The sequence below is a fragment of the Diceros bicornis genome, chromosome 4, assembly GCF_020826845.1.
Source record: "Diceros bicornis minor isolate mBicDic1 chromosome 4, mDicBic1.mat.cur, whole genome shotgun sequence".
Classification (NCBI taxonomy): domain Eukaryota; kingdom Metazoa; phylum Chordata; class Mammalia; order Perissodactyla; family Rhinocerotidae; genus Diceros; species Diceros bicornis.
In genome coordinates this window covers 54,787,967-54,809,755 of record NC_080743.1, presented here as the reverse complement: position 1 = coordinate 54,809,755, position 21,789 = coordinate 54,787,967, and the positions used below count along the sequence as shown (strand labels likewise).

Sequence of the window (21,789 nt, the reverse complement as noted above, 5' to 3'; positions counted from 1 at the left end):
AAGGAACTGACTTCCTGTTAAGACTACTTAGCCAAGACCAGAGGCAATCTGTCTACCTTGCGGCTCTATGTACCGAAGGTTAAGAGATAGACACTCATTTGTTCCCCTCTCCCTTACCCACCACTTAGCACCTCTTCCTGCTTCACTCTGCTCCAGAAAAACAGTATTTATCACTCTTGCTCCAAGATGAGGTCAGAAATTTCCACTAGACCTCAAAAATACATATCCATTCATATATACATCAATATCAATGACAAAGTTTCTTTTTCCCCAGCAATTGTTGGAAGTGTGGAGAAAGATCATGTGCAGACCCAAACTCCAATACCCGTGCGTGTGAAAAATATCATACCAACTTTAAAAATAACTCTTTAATCGTATGCACATAAGGGGAATTAAGGGCAGCACCAGGCTGACTGGGAAAGGGAGCAAGATGTTCTCCCTCTGTCCCAATGTCGGCTTGGTACAGTTCTGAGATCACACACACAAGTGGGGCTGGGTTGGGAAGTAGCATAAGGGAGAGGGCTGAAGAGACAAAGGCAAGAGGGGAGAGGCAAGGGCTTGCAGTAGTCTCAGTCGGTGGACTCCAACACAGATTCACTCAGCGCAAGGTCCCAGTAGTGTTCAGCCCCATGCTTTTTGAAATGCTCCCGAGCCATGTTCTCTGTAGGGCACTGTTTGAACTTCATCTCCCCAAAGCTCCGGTCTTTGGCTGTACCCTGGGAAAGAGACAAAATTTGTAATAAAAACACTGCAATTTCTAATTTAAATCAGATATAATATTCTTTTATAACACCTGGGGAGTAGTGGTTAAGTTCCCGTGCTCCGTTTCCGTGGCCCGGAGTTTGCAGGTTTGGATCCCGGGTGTGGACCGATGCACCAATTGTGAAGTCATGCTGTGGCAGTGTCCCATATAAAGTAGAGGAAGATGGGCATGGATGTTAGCACAGGGCCAATCTTTCTCAGCAAAAGGAGGAGGATTGGCAATAGATGTTAGCTCAGGGCTAATCTTCCTTGCCAAAAAAAACCCAAAAAACAAAAACCTAATAACATTTGTGTAGCAATGTGCCTAGCTGAACGTGATTTTATGGTAAAAGCAATTTTAACTTCTACCCCCTTGGATATTTGCATGAGTTTTCTTGAATTTATATGCATAACGGTTTCAGTTTTTTTGACTGAATGGGAGAGAGGAATTCTGTGCTCTAGTGCCTGGGTGGAAGAGCAAGTCAGGAAGGACCATGGAAGATGAGAAGGGATGAACTTGTCTCCCACCAGGCCTCAAGGACTAGATTTGGGCTTTTAAGGAGAAAGGAGTTAGAGAACCAGAGGCTATAATGACTCTCAAGACTTAATGAGGCCCTGTATGAATGGAAGCCGGGGTGGGGTGGCGGTGATGGGGGGTGGGGGGGCGCTACTTGCAGAGAACTGCAATAGAAAAAGTTACAGTATTGGGTGGAACTGCATTCTCACCAAAGGCACCAGCAGCAATGGTAGTCATAAAGTACTACCACGAGAGGCTTTCAGGGATCAGATTCCAATAAGGAGGCTAGAGCAGAACTTGGCTGAGATACAGTTCCTGAGGACTCATAAAGAAATGGAAGAGAATCTGGAAGAGATGAAGCGTCTGGGATATTAAAGGGGACTTATGGGGTGGGGGTGTGTCTTACAAGGTAAGGACTTATGAGACAGAGAAACAGGTATTACGGTTATTATGACCTAATTTATATGCATAAATTGGAGGAGTCTGGGATAAGAGAAGGATATATAAAAAACAATTAGTAGTAATTACCTATAAAGAGTGGTCTTAAAGAATCAGGGAATTAGAAGGGGACTATTTCAGTAAGTGCTCTTCTGTGTTGTCAGAATTTATTTTAATGAGCATTTACTACTTTTCTAATAACATACTTTTATAATAAAGAACTAGTAACTAAACATGAGCACATTTAAAAAATAGAAGATACACATGTATGCAACATAAAATACAATGAAAACATTAAATCAACACAAAGGAAGAAAATATTTACAAGGTACAAAGTGCATTTTGGAGTGGGAATAAAAGGATTACTGCAATACATCAGGATAAGGACATAGCTCCTGAGTAAAGAAACTTTTAATGCTTCCTGGAGAAATACGATATTTTACATTTCACAAAGGATGAACAATCCTTAGTCATACCTTGGCCTGAACAAGCATATTAATCCATCCATTCACTCATTTTTCAGAAATAATACTGATTCACTAAGAAGATTTTAGGGATGAAAGAACTGTATAACCATAAAAAAGCTCCATTTGAAGAGTGATTTAGTCACATTTTACAAAGCACTATTATATAATAACCTAATTAGGTTCTCAAAAAAAAACAAAACAAAACTGACAATAGGGAGGGAAAATAATATCCACATTTTATAGACAAAGCAACCGTATTTGATGTTAATTGTCTTGTCCAGTTACACAGCGAGTAAGTGGTACTGCCCAAACTCCCAACTTTATATTCTTGTCTAGTACTTCTTTCACTATATCCAAACAAAGAAAAAAATCCCATAACAATTCATTTCCCTCTTTGCAAGTCTCATATCCATGACTGTGAAATAAATAACTCAGTCAAGAATTTGTATGCTTGCCACCAGTTTTCCATACTTTTCCCCAAGTGGCATATACTATACACTTATCAATTGAACTAAAATATAATCAAGAAGAATTTGCTGCCAAATATTTAACAGTAAATTCCAAAAAGAAACACAAATTACTTAAGGGATTAGTCATTGTTTAGTTTTACCATTCCATTGCTCCATTTGAATAGTAGAAACAAGCAGGAATTAGCTTAAGTTCTGCTTCAGTGTTTAACAAAGGATCACCTACCTCCCAGACTAGTACACATTTGTTGGTTTTCTTCACAGCTTCCTCATCAGATTCCTCATCATCTGGAAAAGACAATATAGCTAAATCTTGCTCTTGATTTAGACTAGAGATCAAGATTTAGGTTCTAAACAATCAGTATTCAAGTCTACCCAAATTCTTTTAAATATTGTCACTCTTTCCCATGTATTGGGATCAAATGTCTTCTGTTGCTCTAAATAGGCAGGGACACTAACTCAACAAACATTTATTGAATATCTACTATGTGTTAAGAGCTGTGCCATGTACTGGGAATAATGATATAAATAAAAGACAAGCAATCAACAATAAAAACTTGTCCTATGGATGTTAGCTCAGAGCCAGTCTTCCTCAGCAAAAAGAGGAGGATTGGCATGGATGTTAGCTCAGGGCTATCTTCCTCAGAAACAAAACAAAACAAAACAAAACTTGTCCTAGACACTATGAGGGCCAGGCTTCAGATGCCAACATGATAAACTCCATTTTCAAGGAGCTTTTAGTCTAATGAAGGAGGAGGGTAAACATACCAAATGAAAATATCTTAGGAACACCTTGCAAAACAAAATAAAATATAGCTCAAGTATCGTAAAAAGTGTACTTTAAAGTAAGGTACGAAAATACCTTAAGTAAGAACAAAAAGTATAAGAGGGCCAAAGTTACGCAAAACTAAGAAAAGTAATGCTCTCTGCACATGTTACCCAGGTCTTCAAAGAAGGGAGGAACGAATATTGATGGAAGAATGATGGCCAGGAGGATGTCAAATATATATATATAATAAGATAAAGTTGGGCAAAAAAATGAAAAGTATATTTTCTTGAAAACAGCAGAGAGTTTTTGATCTGAAAAATCCATTTTTTTGTTTTTGCTTTCAACCTTTCAAAAAACTTTTTATTAAAAAATGATATAACATAGGGGCCAGCCCAGTGGTATAGCAGTTAAGTTTGCACACTCTGCTTCCGCAGCCTGGGGTTCGCAGGTTCGGGTCCCAGGTGCGGACCGACGCACTGCTTGTCAAGCCATGCTGTGGCGGCATCTCATATAAAGTAGAGGAAGATGGGCATGGATGTTAGGCCAGGGCCAGTCTTCCTCAGCAAGAAGAGGAGGATTGGCAATGGATGTTAGCTCAGGGCTAATCTTCCTCACAAAAAACTAAATAAAAAAATAACACAGACAATGCACATATGAGTGCATAACTTGCTGATTTTTCACAAACTAAATACACTCATGTAACCAGTATCCAGATCTGGGGCAGACAGGGAAACCAGCCAGTAGAAAGGCCTTAAAGGACAGGCAGAAGAACGATTAAAATTCATGCATATGATCATATAATAAATACTATATGAATGTCTAGCATGCTCGTAGTCCAAATGAGTCTTTCTAAAATTCCTGAACATTATTTGGTGTTAGCAACAGTATCACAGAGAGGGAACAGATGAATGGACAGAATACCATCCCCACCTCCCGCTTAATCCCCTCTAACCCCCATTCACCATCGCCCTTTGTGTTAGATGTCTGTTCATCCCACTTTATCCGATGCAGCATAAGACGCTTAAATTTCTTCTGGGCCTTGGGGCCTGGAAACAGAGAAGGAGAATTTTGGCAGAATTGTGGAAGATGATGGGGTAGAAAGAACCTCTGAGCTCATTCAATGCTCAGACATTAATGTGGTAGTTGAAGCAATCCCAGGAACCACATCTTAGATCCTTCTACTCCAAAAAACACAGAAACAGAGGCCCATGATATTATGCCCAGCTCTAAAAATACTATCTTTTTCTTCTTTCTCCCCACCATGCTAATCACTTTAAGGCCTAGGGTTGCCTGGGGACAGTCTCCCTCAATTTTTTCAGACTCACCCCCTTCCACTACTACCACGTTGACATCCTTGTGCAGTACCACCACCCCTGTCAGGTACAGTTGCCCAGCATTGGCCTCAATCTTGAACTTCTTGGCTGGGTTGCTCAAATTTCGAACTCTGGAGAAGGGAAAGTTTAGTTATGGCTTTCATTTTAGCATCAGGAGCTGCCTGAATGGAATGGCAAATAAACAGATGGATCCAAAATGTTTTTCTCTCTAAAAACAAAGGCCTTTGGAGTAAGCAAATGTACTAATGCTTAAAAGGTAGAACTGATGAGTCTAGAAGTATTTCCACTGTCTTCTACTTCTTTAAAGTCTAGCACTGTACACTTTGCAACAAATGGCAGGAAATCAAAATTTACTCTATGAATGAAGGAAAGGTATTTACCATCATCCAAACATATTTATAAGCTAACTGTTCTTGACAATGTAAAGATCAACAAATTCTTTGCCCTCTAGATGCTTATAATGTAAAGTAGTCACAATGCTATGCATAAAAAATTTCTAGAAGGACACATGAAAAACTGTTAGTGGCAATTACCTACAGTGAGTGGTCCTAAGGGATCAGAGAATAGGAAGGGGCCCTTCCTATTTCATAAGTGCCCTCCTGTATTGTTAGAATTTTTTTATCTTAATAAGCATTCACTACTTTTATTTTTTATTTTTTTTAATTTTTATTTATTTATTTTTTCCCCCCAAAGCCCCAGTAGACAGTTGTATGTCATAGTTGCACAGCCTTCTAGTTGCTGTATGTGGGATGCGGCCTCAGCATGGCTGAAGAAGCGGTGCGTCAGTGCGCGCCCAAGATCCAAACCCGGGCCGCCAGCAGCGGAGCGTGCGCACTTAACCACTAAGCCAAGGGGCCGGCCACATTCACTACTTTTATAATAAAGAACTAGTTACTAAACATGAGCACATTTAAAAAATAGAAGATACACATGTACTCACCGTAAAAGAATATAATGAAAACATTAAATCAACACAAAGGTAGAAAATATTTACAATGTATAAATGCATTTTGGAGTGGGAATAAAAGGATTACTGTAATACATCAGGATAAAGACATAGGAAAGAAACTTTTAGTGCTTTGTGAAGAAATAGGGTATTTTATGCTTCACAAAGAATGAACGAGCCTTAGTTCACATCTTAGCCTAAACAAGTAAATTCATTCATTCATTCTTTAGAACTAGTACTGGTTCATTAAGAAGACCTCAGGGACAGAAGAGTGTCTTTAACCCTCACCATTGTAAAGATTTACTAGCTCCTGATTCACACTAGGGAATTAAAAGGGAGTGGGGGCTCACGTTGGGTATGCTTTAAACCAGTGATTCTGCTTCAAGCACTTGGAAAATGTTTTGTTATTTCTAAGGGAAAAGCTGGCCCAGTTTGGACACCTACCTATATACAGATATGTGTACCCCCTGTGAAATGTCTTCTTTAAGCTTTTTTATTTTCTTGACCTTTCTCTGTTCTGCTGTAAGTTTTCGGGCAGCGTTGGCCTCTTCATGCGCTCTGTCGTGACAGGAAGGACATCCACAAGTGAGAAAGGCATTGAAGATCAGAGGCAGGGCTGAGGGAAAGAGAGAGCAACGGAGGACTCTCCCCTCCCTCCAAACATGGATCCCCCAGAAGAGTTTGGGAAAGGTACTTGCCCTGGGTTTCCACCCAATCCCATGGCACTTACTTCTGTCTTTTTGCCATTTGAGCTCTGACATGGGCTTCTACCTTCGTGGGGTCTTGAACAGCTTCTGTTCCTAATACTCGCATCAAATTTGAAATTCTCACTGCAGTGGAGAGAGAACAGAAATCAATTTCCTAAGTCACTTCTCCAGTTGGGGTAACTTTTATCTCTTCTCTACCAATTCATATTGTTTACCTATTTCAAATCTCTGCTCAAAACTCACTTCCTCCAAAAAACTCCTACCTTGAAAAGCTCATCCAATTAACTCAGCATTTTCAGAAGGGCATACAACTAATCTAAATAGTTGGTATGCATTTATTTACATTGCTTGGAAATTTATGAAAGAGAAGGAACTTAATTTGATATTTTCCACTCTGATCATAGCATTTAGTGAAAGAACCTATACATAACAGTGCTCACTCAAAATATTACTAAATGATAATGGGAGGCCAGCCCCTGGGGCCTAGTGGTTAAGTTTGGCACCCTCCGCTTCGGCAGCCTGCGTTTAGTTCCTGGGCGCGGACCTACACCACCTGTCTGTCAGTGGCCATGCTGTGGCTGCAGCTCACATACAAAATAAAGGAAGACTGTCAACAGATGTTAGCTCAGGGCACATCTTCCTCAGCAAAAAAGAGAAAGATCGGCAACAGATGTTAACTCAGGGCAAATCTTTCTTGGCAAAAGAAAAAAAATACTACTGAATGATAATGGAAACTATAGGAGTGAATTTTAACTGTTTTTTCACTTTTCAAATATTAAGAATTATGTACATAACTATATGCAAATACTGCAACTACTAGCTTCAAGAACTTCAAGAACATTATTCTTCTAGGAAGAGCCGAGTGTTATATGGTCAATAATACTTAAAAATAAGCCTTAAATGACCTCTACAATGAATATGTTGACCTGTCTTAATAAGGGAAGATAATAGAAAATTTAGGAAAAAAAGAGAAGAACCACTGAATGATTCTGAGAAACAAAAAGCACTCAAATATAGAGAGATGCTCAAGTTCCTCTAGAATTACAGAGACAAATTTGCCACCCTTTCTTCCCTGCCTCCAAGATATGTACCTTTAGGTTCTGGAGGAGGCATCAAGCCCAGTCTGACTTTCTCTTGTAGTTCCTTCTGTGCTTCCCTCCTTGTTTGCCTTCGAAGTTTCTTCTGTTCCTTCTTGGTAAGATATACCCCGAGAGTAACTGGTGTGTCATTGTCGACTGTAAGGGAGAGAAATGAATGTACCAAAGCAATAAGCATATTAGAGACTTAGGTGAATATTAATCACATTAAAAGGAGCTTTAGTTTAATTGTTGTTAGTTATTTTTAGGTTGTGATAGTGGTAGTATCAGTATATTTTTAAAAAGCATTCTTATCTCTCATGAGTAGTGTTCCAACTTGTTTTTCTGTAAGCACTTGAACCTTTTAATCAATTGAAATGTGGCAAATACAGAAAACAAAATTAGAGCTGCTCTGATTGCTCTGCGTGAGGATATGGAGTAGGTGGGGGATATCTACAATCCCATTTGGATCTCATCACCTGAACCTCAATGTTTCTATGGAATACCATTTGAAAACCACTGGTGTAGGTGATGTAATTTATAATTTTAGAGTTATAAGGATTGGGAAAAATCCTCTGGACTCCCAAAGCAAGTTTACTCAACTTTTTAAAACAAACAAACAAAACCCCCCACATTCTTCTGATGATTCACACTGATAACAGCTAAGTAGAATCTGATTAAGTAAAATTCAATGATTATTATACCTTGTATTATCTTAAGATCTCAATCTATTATTCTGAACTTACTGGAGATACTGGCAAGCAAATATACTAATTAAGGTATTATCTCCTTTGTTCATCCCAAATCTGATAAAAGTTAAAATCTTTTATGATCCACATATTTTTTGAAGAAGGTGTATCAGTTAATATTATCTCTACAGAGCGGGCCGCACGGCTTAGTGGTTAAGTGCGCGCACTCCACTGCTGGTGGCCCGGGTTCGGATCCCAGGCGCGTACCAATGCGCCGCTTCTCCGGCCATGCTGGGGCTGCGTCCCACATACAGCAACTAGAAGGCTGTGCAGCTATGACATACAACTATCTACTGGGGCTTTGGGGGAAAAAAATAAATAAATAAAAATTAAAAAAATATATATATAGGGGCCGGCCCGGTGGCGCAAGCGGTTAAGTGCGCGCGCTCCGCTGCGGCGGCCCGGGGTTCGCTGGTTCGGATCCCGGGCGCGCACCGACGCACTGCTTGGTAAGCCATGCTGTGGCGGCGTCCCATATAAAGTGGAGGAAGATAGGCACAGATGTTAGCCCAGGGCCGTCTTCCTCAGCAAAAAAAGAGGAGAATTGGCGGATGTTAGCTCAGGGCTGATCTCCTCACAAAAAAAAAAAAAAAAAAAAAAAATATATATATATATATATATATATATATTATCTCTACATATGAGAAAATTCTCTGTTCTAAGTGATTCAACCAAAGGATTCAGTTGATGAAAAACACAGCCATAACTAAAACCTCTATCTTTTGACTGAGCCAATAGACTTTTGCTAAAAAAATGATAAAGAGAGAGAAAGGCTGAAGACAAAGAAGGGCAGGAGTTTAGTGGTGGTACAAGACTGAAGCTGGGAGTCAACATGATGGCAAAAGCCCAACTTGTAACATACATCAGCGAGGCCATCTCTAGATTAAGGTTCAATGCTCTAGAGCTGCACTGTCCAATACTGTGGCCCCTAGCCACATGTACTATTTAAAATTTAAATGAGTAAAATTAAAAATCCAGTCCCCCAGTTGTACTTGTGTAACTTAGATTTCAAGTGCTCAATACTCACATGTGGATAGTGGCTACTGTATTAGACAGCAAATAAAGAACATGACCATTATCACACAAAGTTCTATTGGATAATATGTCTCTAGAGACTTGATTAAGTAATCCATACTTTACCTGGAGGGTTGAGCTGGGCTGGATGTTCAACAAGATTTGTGATTCCAAAATAATCTTCTCTCTTGGGATTTTCCTCTGTACTAAAATTGGAGAAATAAGGAAAAACAGGATATGTGAGTAGAGAAGATTCCAAGAGAAAGGGAGTCTCAGAAACACAATGATGTAGTCTAGCACTTTTTAGTATTTGCATATCTATAATACATAATTATATTATACATAATTTTCACGATGAGAAAACAGGGTCCCACTAAGATTGGACACATTCTCCACATTAGTCATTCTCAACCTTTTTTCTACCCTAACACCCCAAGAGATATCACCTTCTCTCATTAGTAATAATAACTCCCTGAGACAGTGATTGACAAAGGAAGGGTAAGGGAAGGGTGAAACACAGTCTCCGAAAATCTTGTATCAGAATGATGGAGGAGATATAGTTAAAGCTGTGCAAATGTTTCACATATGCTTTATTCATCATTCTCTCCCCCTTCAACTAAGAATCCCTGCTCGAATTATTCTAGGACTGGATCGTTAAGAAATGTAAACACCTATTATAAGCAGCAAAAGAATGTAACTAAGAGAACAAATATGCTAAAAGCAAACAGCAATGTATAACAAAAGCAAACAGAAAATTTACAGATTTGCTCTTTTAGATTATTTGTGCCCATTCCTCTACATTAACCCAAAAAACTAAAAAAAACCACATACAATATACACTCTACAAATATATGAGCTTGTGTACAGTTACTTACTTCCCTTAAAATTTTACTTAATGCATGAGCACCATCCCTCCCATTAAAACTCCAGCCTTATTAAAAGGTATTAACTAACAAACTCACAGGTCAAAGCCATTGGGGATGATGTAAGAGTCCCACCACTCAATTTCAGGGATATCTCCTTCCTTTAACTCCTTCTTAGGAGCAATGAGGGCCAGCCTAGTTGAAGTATGGATGCCTGTTTTGCGAGCTGCTTGTGAGATCTCTGCCTGCAGCTTTTCCAGTTGAGCCTAAAGACAAGATAAACCAAGACAGGAAGATAAACTGGAGTCACAGAAAAGTGGTAAAATCCCAAATTTTAAAATATTCCCTTGTTGAACTCTTTACACCTAATGCAATAGTTCATAATTTCTGAAAGCTTAGTAAAAAAAGCCATTCTGCTTTATTTTACTCTTTACTTAGTTGATTCACATACATCTCATCCTCCTCACTATCCCTTCACCCCACAATGTGTGCCTACAGCAAACATGCAGAAATGGCATTTTATGAAAACTTCATTCATTCTGAGAGGATGAAAACAAAAAAGCAAAAATCAATGAATGTACAGTCAATTCAACCCTCCAGCTGTGTGGATTATCTTCAGTAAATATTAACGCAAGCCTAGTGTTCCTCAGTCGCCCAAGGATTCTGAATTTTTTCCCTCCACTGTCATCTGTATGTGGAGAATTTTCAAACTCAATTTTATTCCCACCTAAGTAGAATGTAATTAAGAAGACAAATCAGCTAAAAATCAAGTATTCCAGGAACAAATACAGTATTTTAAAAATTATTCATGGGGCTGGCGCCGTGGCTTAGCGGTTAAGTGTGCGCGCTCCACTGCTGGCGGCCCGGGTTCGGATACCGGGCACGCACAGAGGCACTGCCTCTCTCGCCATGCTGAGGCCGCGTCCCACATACAGCAACTAGAAGGATGTGCAGCTATGACATACAACTGTCTACTGGGGCTTTGGGGGAAATAAATAAATAAATAAACAAAATAAAAAAAAAAATTATTCATTGCTTTATTATTTATCTAATTTCCTAAAACACAGAAAACTGAGTTGACAGTATTTTAGGACTGTATTCAATTTCCTGTCACTTTTCTAACTTCTTTGAAGTTCTACGTTATATTCTAAACCAGATACCTTTGTCCGCAATCGTTGGGCAATCTTCTCAAATTTGCCCTTGTCATGGAATTTAAAAGTACGTCTCTGGCGCTGGGAGGGGGCAATTGAGACTCGGGGGTCAAAAAAGGTATTCGACTCCATGTCTTCTGATGGCTTTTCTTTTAGCTGTTGCTTGAATTGTTCCCTCTTCACAGCACGAATATTGGCCTTCAGAGTAGGCATGCGGTGTGTCAGCTCAATCTCCTTGCCTGTTGCATCTACAGTGCGACCTTGCTCATCAAGGATCAGTGGTGTAGGTTTAGTTTGATCTTTTAACTCCACTTTCCTGAAAAATAGCCCACAAAGAAATAAATGCTGTATGGAAAAATAAAGCAAACAAAAAAACAAACAGAAAATAAAACAAATCAAAATCTGACAAAGACAACCAGGTTAAATAATTCTTGGGAACACAAACCTATCAGTGAATAATAACATCTTGACTGAACACATCAAACTGGATATTTGAATACAGACTAAAATCAGGTTAAACAAATTTATAAAATACATTGCTGAGAATCTGTAATCTTATCTTTCTTTACTCCTGAATTCTTGAGTCAGAAATGGGACGCCAAGTGAATCATAGGTGCTAAAATTAAAGTCTACCGTCTTTACACAGTTATAGAGAACTCTCAGATCTGGTCTTACTCAATATGGTTTAATAGATATAAGCTCTGAGTTAGAAACCAGGAGACCTGGTTCTATTCCTAGCTCTAGTATTAGGTGAATAATCTTAACTTCAGTTCTACCAATTGTAAAAAGAAGATTAAGCTGCAATAAGGAAGCCAAGAGAATAAATTCAGTTGGTATTTACTGATCATATGTAAGAAATATGAAACTGTTAAGAAATGATTTCAGTTCCTGGGAAGAAGTGGATCAATAACATTCAAAGGTATTTATTGCTTCTCAAGCTTCAGAAACGACAAGGGGTCCCATCAAATAGATACTCACGGGGGAGCAATGCCCATGGCATGGAGATTGGCGAGGCCCACCATGTTGGCATTGCCGATGAGCCCTGGCTTCAGCGCCAGCTGGGCTTGGATGCGGGCTTGCAGTTCAGCTGCTTTCCTTGCCTTCTCAATGGCATCATTCATGAAAGTGGCGGCCTGGGAGGGCTGAATAGTGTTGCCAATTGGAAGTCGGTCTGGTTGGGAGGAAGAAGGAGTCTTTGGCTGTGAGATAGAAAAAAAGAAACCAGAATCAGAAGGATTAGACAGGCAGACAGATCACACAGACACACAAACACAGAGTGACAGACTGTGGCAGACTGTGTGGTGGAATATGCAGTCCCCTCTGGTCTCTTATTTGAGTGGATGGCAAGAAATTCTTTGCTAAGGATTCTTCTTTTCAGAGTAATCTGGGCACAATACCTGAGGCGTAGGGGGGCTAATGAAGCTCAGCTGTTTTTTTCTCTCCTCGATTTGCCGTGTTGCTGCTTCCATCATCTGTTTGATCTGCTCTCCAGGGTGAAAAGAGTTGAAAAACTGTTAATTTCTCTCTTTTATTTCTCCCATACAAGTTCCTAAACCCAAAGGGCTTTCAGGTCTAGAGACCTAAAATTTTTTGAATGACTCCACCATATTCTCCCTGTATCATTGCCTAGAAAATTTAGTAAAGTTATGTCTACACAGGTGAACACTGGAATTTTTCAATCCCTCTTCCCAAGGCAAGATTAGCATGTTAGGTAGTAACATAGCTTGATGTTTAAGGCTCTGGAGTCAGAGAAATCTGAGTTTGAATCTTAACTCTGCCACTTAATTCCCATGTGACCCTGGACATGGTATTTAATCTGTAAACCTGCAAGTGTCAAAAAGGGGTAAAAATAGTACATACCTTACAGGGCTATAGTGAGCATTTAAATAATGCATGCAAAACTCCCAACAGAACCTGCACAAATTATTATTCTTTTTTTTTTTAATAGGCTTTATTGCCCCCCCCCCTTTTATTTTGTGAGGAAGATCGGCCCGGAGCTAACATCTGCCAATCCTCCTCTTTTTGCTGAAGAAGACTGGCCCTGGGCTAACATCCATGCCCATCTTCCTCCACTTTATATGGGATGCTGCCACAGCATGGCTTGACAAGCAGTGTGTCAGTGCACGCCCGGGATCTGAACTGGCGAACCCCAGGCCGCCGCAGCGGAGTGCACACACTTAACCGCTTGTGCCACCAGGCTGGCCCCCAAATTATTATTCTTTATTAAAAAAAATCATGCAGCAACTAGAAAGATGTGCAACTATGACATACAACTATCTACTGGGGCTTTGGGGAGAAAAAGGGGAAAAAAGGAGGAGGATTGGCAATAGATGTTAGCTTAGGGCCGGTCTTCCTATGCAAAAAGAGGAGGATTGGCATGGATGTTAGCTCACGGCTGATCTTTCTCACCAAAAAAAAAAAAGAAAAAATCATGCTATTGGTCCCTGAATTCCTAGTTTGGGTAACCAGAGATGATAGTGAAAAGACCTGCTCCCTAGTCTCTGTAAACCCCTTCTTCCCTCCTAAAGAAATTCAGAATGATAAGCTTCGAGGACATGGTCAAATAACTCTTCTTGAATTTTCCAAAAGAGACCAGCTGTCAAGGTGCTTCAAGATAATTTTTAAAATTTATTTTTGAGGCTGGCCCGGTGGTGTAGTAGTAAAGTTTGAGTGCTCTGCTTTGGGCCCAGGGTTTGCAGGTTTGGATCCCAAACGTAGACCTACGCACTGCTCATCAAGCCATGCTACATCCCACATACAAAACAGAGGAAGATGGGCACGGACATTAGTTCAGGGCCACTCTTCCTTAAGCAAAAAGAGGAAGATTGGCAACAGATGTTAGCTCATGGCCAATCTTCCTCACACACACATACACAAAAAATAAAAAAAACAAAATAAAATTTATTTTTAACATTTTTTGAGTAGGTGATATAGTTACATAGTTCAAAGTACAAAAAAAGTATTGTGAATTCTTCCACTCTCAATCTCTATAGAGAACATCATCAGTTTCTTTCCTTCCAGAAATATCATATATATAAAAATAAGCAAACCCATCCACCTATCCATGCAGATATATGTATATATTCTATTTCACCCCAACAAATTTTAAATGGTACAAGAAATATTTACTGATTATGTGGTATCAAAATTGTTTAACAGTGCCCATTTTAAAAACACAGATACTTTCTATTAAAAAATATAAAGTCGGGCCGGCCCCGTGGCTTAGCGGTTGAGTGCGCGCGCTCCGCTGCTGGCGGCCCGGGGTTCAGATCCCGGGCGCGCACTGACGCACCGCTTCTCGGGCCATGCTGAGGCCGCGTCCCACATACAGCAACTAGAAGGATGTGCAGCTATGACATACAACTATCTACTGGGGCTTTGGGGGGAAAAAATAAATAAATAAAATCTTAAAAAAAAAAAAATATAAAGTCAATTTGAAATTATTTAAGTGGACTATATCTTCTCTGCATTATATTTGGAAATTCTCCTCTGTCATCAAGCTGAGTTCTGATTATTTCAATTAATTTTCTCAATGACCCAATGAAGTAGATAATTGGGCAAATAATGTATGTAACACATCTTGCTTGCCACATAATCGGTGCTCAACAAATGCTATTTCCAGAGCCCTCAACTGGAATACTCCTGGTTAAATCAAGGAATCACGAAACATAAAGCAGGAAATAAAAATTCTGCAATGCTAAACACTAATTCAAATTAAGATCACAATAAATCTGGGCCCATGCATCTCTTGCTTCTTCAGCTCACAAAATCATAGCTTCCAGTCCCTTATCACTAACCTGGAGCTTAGTCAGCATGCCAGGACTCTCTGATGGAGGCCCAGGGATCACTTCTGGCTCTTCTTCTACCTCCTCAAAACGGGGTATCCGTCGCTTCTTCACTCCTGATGATTCCTTGGAGATCTCAGAGTCATCACCAAACACTTCCTAAAGGAACCCAAGATGAAAGAAGAGTTGTATCCCTGTCCATGGGAGAAGAGAAGAATCATCCTAGTCCCTATTAGCATTTTGTGGCTTTTCCCAGGGGACCATGATGCAACCTTGCAAATGGCTACTTGCCAAAAGCCAGAGTCTTCTAGACTCTCCACCAAATGGACCATCTCACCCAACTTCATCATTCTCCTACTCCAGTCAAACAAATTTCATCCCCATGTTCTTATAAATGTTCCCATCACAAGGTCTTTGCAAATGCTACTGCCCACACTCGTAATGCACAACTCCTGTTCCAAATACTGCCTAACACTCACCTCCTCCAGGAAATTTTCTTATTAATCTCATCCTACTCTAATCAAACTTTTGTTTCACGTCCTCTTAGCACTGAAGAGCACTTAAGCTTCGTTGATACTAGGTAAAATTACATTGTTGATATTCTGCTTGCCAAGTGTTAAGTCTTTCAATGTTAGTACTTTCTCTCAACTAGAGTCTAAGCTCTTCCAGGGCAGGGGCTTTCTCTTTCTTCTTCAGTTTTCCCCAGTAACATTTTGTTCTCATCAAACAATGGCAACTCAGATATGTTGACTAATTTGCAAGGTGAATTTAACAGGACCAAGAGTGGCCAACTGGAAGGGACAATGGGAAAAAGCAAATGTACACACCGGTGGTAGGCTTTGGGTGACATCCCCTCTTCACTAGGAGGGCTCGTGTTTTGCAAGGACATATCCTCGGCCAGGGGCGAGCGCTTCCTGGAACTCCTACAGTTCAAGAAAAAGGACTCTCCCATAATATATTGTGTGGGGTGGGGACCTGAATGGACCAAAATGGGACCCATATCCCAAGGCTATCTAGATACCTCCTTCAAGAAACCATTTTTATTAATCCCACCCAATGTAGTCACTTCATTCACAGCATGCCTTCAACACTTATACGGTAGCATGCCCTATCACAACATATCTTCATTCTACAGATCTGTATATACGGTGGATCAAGCATTTCCCCTTAAATATAACAAAATCCAACATAAGTCTGAAATCCTATAGTCAACCCTAAAATTTACATGAAACTGCTACTCAGATTTTATAATTTGTGACTGTGTTTTGTTGTGCTTCCCACCCTTCCTCCCCCGCTTAAACTGTAAATTCATTTAAGGCAAAGATTATTTTTCATTCCTCTGATTACCCTAAAATGCCCTAAACACAAGGGGCACACAGATCTCTATTTCTTTTGGTTCCATAGCCTGGCCAGGGACCAGACATTGCTTATACACTCTTTGTGCCTCAGGAAAAGCAATGGGATAGCCAAGGTATCAAAGCACTTCAGAAGGTTTGATGGGGGGCCGGCCCGGTGGCGCAAGCGGTTAGGTGCGCGCGCTCCGCTGCGGCGGCCCGGGGTTCGCTGGTTCGGATCCCGGGCGCGCACCGAAGTACTGCTTGGTGGGCCATGCTGTGGCGGCGTCCCATATAAAGTGGAGGAAGATAGGCACCGATGTTAGCCCAGGGCCGTCTTCCTCAGCAAAAAAAAAAAAAGAGGAGGATTGGCGGATGTTAGCGCAGGGCTGATCTCCTCACAAAAAAAAAAAAAAAAAAGAAGGTTTGATGGGAGTCACAGAAAAGACTTTTTCTTAAGAGAGAGACAGAGAGAAATGAGGTAGAGAGATCAGCTACTTGACACTGCTAATACTGAAAGAGGCCATGACCAGTCAGCAACCACAGGGTGAAAAGTGAAATAGGTAAGGGAGTATTGATAGTCCCTTTAAGAACTCCACTCATGGGACCAGATGACGAGCAATATGCTGTATAGCAAACTGTAGGCTCTCAAGATATATAATAAATAATAATTGTTGTAAGGTATCCCATCTACAAGTCCATTGTAGAGAAACCTCTATAAAGGAGCAACAACGAGGCCTACAGCTTAGGTAGCAGTGGAGTCACATTCTGAGGCAATCTACTAGCTCTCAAGTAAATCAAAGCATAAAATCTTACAGCAATCAATTTATAGGTAGTAGTAAGGAGGGGAGAAAAAAAGGAGACACAGGGAAACATGAGAACAAAAACTCCTAACTGTATATGAAAAAGAACAAAGCTACCAATTGTTTCCTTGGAATATTTCAACCCATGAACTTAGGTAGTTCATCACCATAAGATGGAGAGAATATAAGTTCACCTCTTCTACTTTAATGTCTAAGTACCTCTCTTGATTATTAGGTATTCCAATAGTGGATATTAAAGTGTGAGCCAGGTAAGCTCAGCAACTTTATTACCATTTAAAACAGTCCCAAGCTCATCAGATAGTTAACTGTAACTTACCTTTAGCTCTCGTTTTCTGCTCCTGTCACTGCTAGACTTGGAATGCCTAGAGCTTCGGCCTTCCTCCACAGCCTCAAACAGTTTGTCCACAAACCGGAGAGTAGAATCATCAAGAAAAGGTTTCAGATGATCTGACAGGGAAATAAAAGGTGGTAGGGTTGACAAGGTAAGAGTACTTAGTTAAATACTATGCATATAACAGACACCAACACTGGAATTTTATCCCCAGGAGGGAGGGAAATGTTTTCTAAAGTTCTTTGTGGGATTCCCATAAATTGTCTTACATTGAATGACCTGGCTCTATGAGGTAAAAATACAGTTATAATTTTTTGGAGTAGGAAGTAGCATAGCCAGAGCAACCTGTTTAGGCTGAGCATCAAAGTTTATGATGAATAATCACCTTAACTTTTCCCAAATAGCAGGTTGTAGGAGACTACCGTTAACAAAATCTATCTCCCTCAACTTTTCTCATGTATTTTATAAACACTTCCATATGTTCAGATGTCAATCTGAATCTGAATATAACCATCTGACTTTTGCATATTTCCTAAGTAAATATAACTTAGGTAACTCAGCACAGTGGTTGAAGGAAGTCAGTCTGATATTCAAAATATGTCACAAATAGTATAAAAAAATAAGAGAAAAAGCAAAAACAGTCATTTAGTCTAGGTCATTATAACACAAGAGAAAATAAAATGTGGCCTGACCTTTTCAGACACTCCCAACAGAGAGAATTTTGGAGAAGTTCAAAGCAGTGCTTGGGATCATCCTGTATGTTAAGTCAAAAGATTCAGAAAGGTACATACCAGCTGCCTTCTTCTTATCCATGCCCTTCCCCACACAGTTCAGTGCTGCTGTGACCACTGTGGGCTCTGAGAAACCCAGCACCCTCTTCACTGTCTTCTCTATCCATGGTTTCAGCTCATCCAGCTCTCTCTTAGACAGTGCCATTCTTTGGAAAAGAAGGATAGCTCAAATGGGATTCAATACTGCACCTAAAAAGAAACCAGGAAAGAGTTAGGATAGGAAAAGACTAAAGTGATTCCAGGCAACAGTTAGTACATCAGGAATGCCTTCCCCACCCCTATTCTCAATCTTTAGGCAAGCTCTTCCACTTCATCTCAAGCCAAACAGTTTCCCTAGAACCCATACTTTAAAGCAGAAAGAACTACATTCCGTTTGATTTTTAACCCTAAGTCAGTAAGTATCAGTGGATCAACGAAATCTGTGGAATACACAAACCCTGGCAATAACTTAGTCTGAGAAATGAGTTCTAGCTTTTTGATCCTGTCATATCAACAAGGACTGGCAAACATATAACATGAAAACAAGACTGAAAAAGCCTACCCAGAGGCTAGCTTTTCTATTCCTCCTGCTTCCAGGCAGGCGTTCCTTAACTCAGCCCTGACCTATAGGTTTCCCTTCCTCTAAGTGATGCAACTAAGTGGGGCTTATCCAGATCAGTCATTCTACATTAAAGCGCATAATCCTTAAAAATGTGCTGTCACATTTCTCTGTAGTCATATTCATCCCAGTGGGAATTCTGTACCCAGATAATTTTTCCTCATATTCTACAGGGGCTCTGTCAGCTGACTTGATAAGAGTAATCCCTCAGCTGAGAAAAGAGTACTCTCATTTTGGATGTACTTTCCCTCTCCCCTTTCACCTCTATTCTACTTTTCAGCTTAGCAGAGAAAACACTAGCATAAAGGACTTTCTACAACAAATCTTTATTATTTAATGCAAGTTAGTATAATTCTTAAACATTATTCATGTTTACATTTTGATCTCCTACCTAAATCTGAGAACTCCTCATGAGCATAGAGAAAATTTTATTTCTCTGATTTTTCTCCATAGTGTCTAAAACAATAAACTGCACTGACCTCAATTTCCAAGCTAACCTCCTCCCAGCAGTGCCATACATCAGGATCTGATCTGGGAGTTAATCTTTCAAGATGTTTGAAGACATCTTTTCTCCTAAAAGACAGTCTGGGCCGGCCCCGTGGCTTAGTGGTTAAGTGCACGCGCTCCGCTACTGGCAGCCCGGGTTCAGATCCCGGGCGCGCACTGACGCACCGCTTGTCCGGCCATGCTGGGGCCGCGACCCACATACAGCAACTAGAAGGATGTGCAACTATGACATACAACTATCTACTGGGGCTTTGGGGGAAAAAAAGGAGGAGGATTGGCAATAGATGTTAGCTTAGAGTCGGTCTTCCTCAGCAAAAAATGAGGATTAGCATGGATGTTAGCTCAGGGCTGATCTTCCTCACACACACAAAAAAAGACACAGTCTGATTAACTTCTACATTCTTAGCAGGTTTATCCTCTATATGACCTGTTGCTAAACAATATATTTAATTTTGGTATAACTATATGAAGCTAGTAGTTTAAAGTCATGAATCTAGGAGTGAAAGATTTTGTGCCTCAGGAACACGTTATATGAATAATTCTATGGTGGCTCTATTTACCCATTGTGAGACAGCAGTATAGCCTATCAATCTCTACATATTAAATGTGCATTGCTCAAAAGAAACATATTCAGACACCATAGAGAGTGAAGAAAGAGCTCACACCGAACAGCTGGGACACGGAGCTCTACCATTTATCAGCCTTTGGACAAGTAATTCCTCTGAGCCTCAGTTTATTCATCTTACAAAATGAGGACAATTGCCATACCTACACCATACTTAATTCATCCAGTAAAAATTTATTGCATAGCTACTCAATGTCAAGCACTGTACTGGGTGCTGAGGATACATACAACAAGAATCTCCTTTGCCTTAATGGGGCTTATATTCCACTAGAATTGAATCATAGGTTAGAAAGCACAAGCAATTTGAAAATCCAAAGCAATAAATGAAGTACCACTCTATCAGATGAAATGCGTGCCCAAGCACTATACTAACAAATATATTCAAGTTCAACCCAGTCCTCCATAAGATGATGTGCAAACTAAACAGCCAGTGGGCAAAAATGCAAGTTTCAAACAGTAGCTAGCTTTGTCACTAATCAAATGTTCAATAAATGCCTGGGGCGGGGCTGGGGGCGGTTTATGGCGTGGAAAGAGAGGAAGGTAGAATGATCTCCTCTGAATGAGCAGGCAGCAGAATCCAATCTTCTGAAGGATTTCCTTACTCCGTGCTCTTCTTTGCTACAACCCGAGCACCCCTCCTGAAGGCCCCATTCTTCTCTTTCCGCTCTCTCCGTCTCTCCGACCGGCCCCCTACCGCACCTTGTTCTACCCAAACTCCTCATCTCAGACCTGGTCTCCCCACCCCGTCCCCTTCCCGCCCCCGCCCTTTTCCTCTCAACAATTTCATTCCAACCCGTTCTTCCTCAGAACCTTGTACTTCTCTCAGCTTCCTTCCCGCTGAACCTTAACGCCTTGGCCCTCCCCTTGGACTGAGCCACGGACCCAGTCGCTCGGACCCGAGGATACCCTCTCTGGGCCCGCGGCCACTACTCACCTCACAAACTTCAGCCCCTGAGACGGAGCCCGAACGTTACACCGGAACCGGAAACCCTCCGACCGCCCTACGGCCTGCCGTGGCTGCCGCCACGGCCGCCGCCACGCCGCAGTCCCCCAACATGTGACGGGGGAGGGCCCGGCCGCTGATTCGCGCAGCCGTAGTAGCCACTTTCTCTGCGGAGGAGAGCACGCGTGGCGGAGCCATAAAGTTTCCCCAGCTAAATCTATTATCTAGATTACTGCAAAGTTAACGTTGCCTGAAGCAGAAATTAGGCTGCTTGCAGTATTCCTAGGGAGGAGAATCAGTGCACTAAAGTGATGATAGAACTAAAAGCGGGGCTTCCGCGTTGAGGCTAAACAGGCCTGGCAGAAAGTAAACCCTCCGAGATTCGTGATCCATTAGCATTAGCCACCCTTCAACCTTTCTGCCTTACTTAACAGTAGCACCAGAGACCATCCAAAAAAAAAGATGAGTATAAGGGGACTCCGAAGATAGCAGCCCCCCCATGCCTTTTATTGTTTCATTCATTGACGGAACAAATATTTCTGACTGCCTACTACTATGTGCCACACATCCTCTGAGAATCAATATTGCTTAATGATTAAAAACGAACACGGGCTTTAAAGCCAGACTGCCTAGATTTGTGTTCCAGCTCTCCCACTCGTTAGCTGCGACATTAGGCAAGTTACTTAGGCCCTCTGTTTCCTCACCTGAAAAAAAAAAATCCACCTCATACGGCTGCTGTGAGGACCACAAGAGTGACTGGGGGTAATGCACTTTAAACAGTGCTTTTCACCGAGTTCAATAAAGCTACATGA

The 21,789-nt window shown here is 40.8% G+C and overlaps 1 protein-coding gene across 2 annotated transcripts; it reads right to left on the bottom strand.

The window, feature by feature from the left end:
• Positions 1-353: 353 nt before the first annotated feature.
• Positions 354-21,041, bottom strand: PRPF3 (pre-mRNA processing factor 3). Of its 2 annotated transcripts, XM_058539037.1 has the most exons (16): positions 20,969-21,041; positions 18,305-18,493; positions 17,499-17,629; positions 15,037-15,183; positions 12,637-12,720; positions 12,218-12,438; positions 11,249-11,555; positions 10,188-10,354; positions 9,352-9,431; positions 7,478-7,621; positions 6,410-6,509; positions 6,124-6,237; positions 4,725-4,843; positions 4,362-4,445; positions 2,857-2,918; positions 354-716 (listed from the first exon to the last, which is right to left on the bottom strand). In XM_058539037.1, the coding sequence occupies exons 2-16, from the start codon at positions 18,447-18,449 to the stop codon at positions 570-572; spliced, it is 2,052 nt and encodes a 683-aa protein (XP_058395020.1). In that variant the 5' UTR covers positions 18,450-18,493; positions 20,969-21,041; the 3' UTR covers positions 354-569. The 2 variants fall into 2 exon arrangements, with proteins under 2 accessions (XP_058395020.1, XP_058395021.1); XM_058539038.1 differs by lacking the exons at positions 18,305-18,493; positions 20,969-21,041 and adding an exon at positions 15,852-15,947 and having other exon boundaries at positions 17,499-17,584.
• Positions 21,042-21,789: the final 748 nt, after the last annotated feature.

What these genes read in the sequence shown, in the direction of transcription:
- PRPF3 (XM_058539037.1), bottom strand. Translation starts at nt 18,449, where the DNA reads ATGGCACTGTCTAAGAGAGAGCTGGATGAGCTGAAACCATGGATAGAG. An exon ending in CAAATGGCAAAAAGACAGAA is followed by an intron (nt 6,238 to 6,409) that starts GTAAGTGCCATG and finishes CTGTCACGACAG; the next exon opens with AGCGCATGAAGAGGCCAACG. An exon ending in AATGTGTACTAGTCTGGGAG is followed by an intron (nt 717 to 2,856) that starts GTAGGTGATCCT and finishes TCTCTTTCCCAG; the next exon opens with GGTACAGCCAAAGACCGGAG.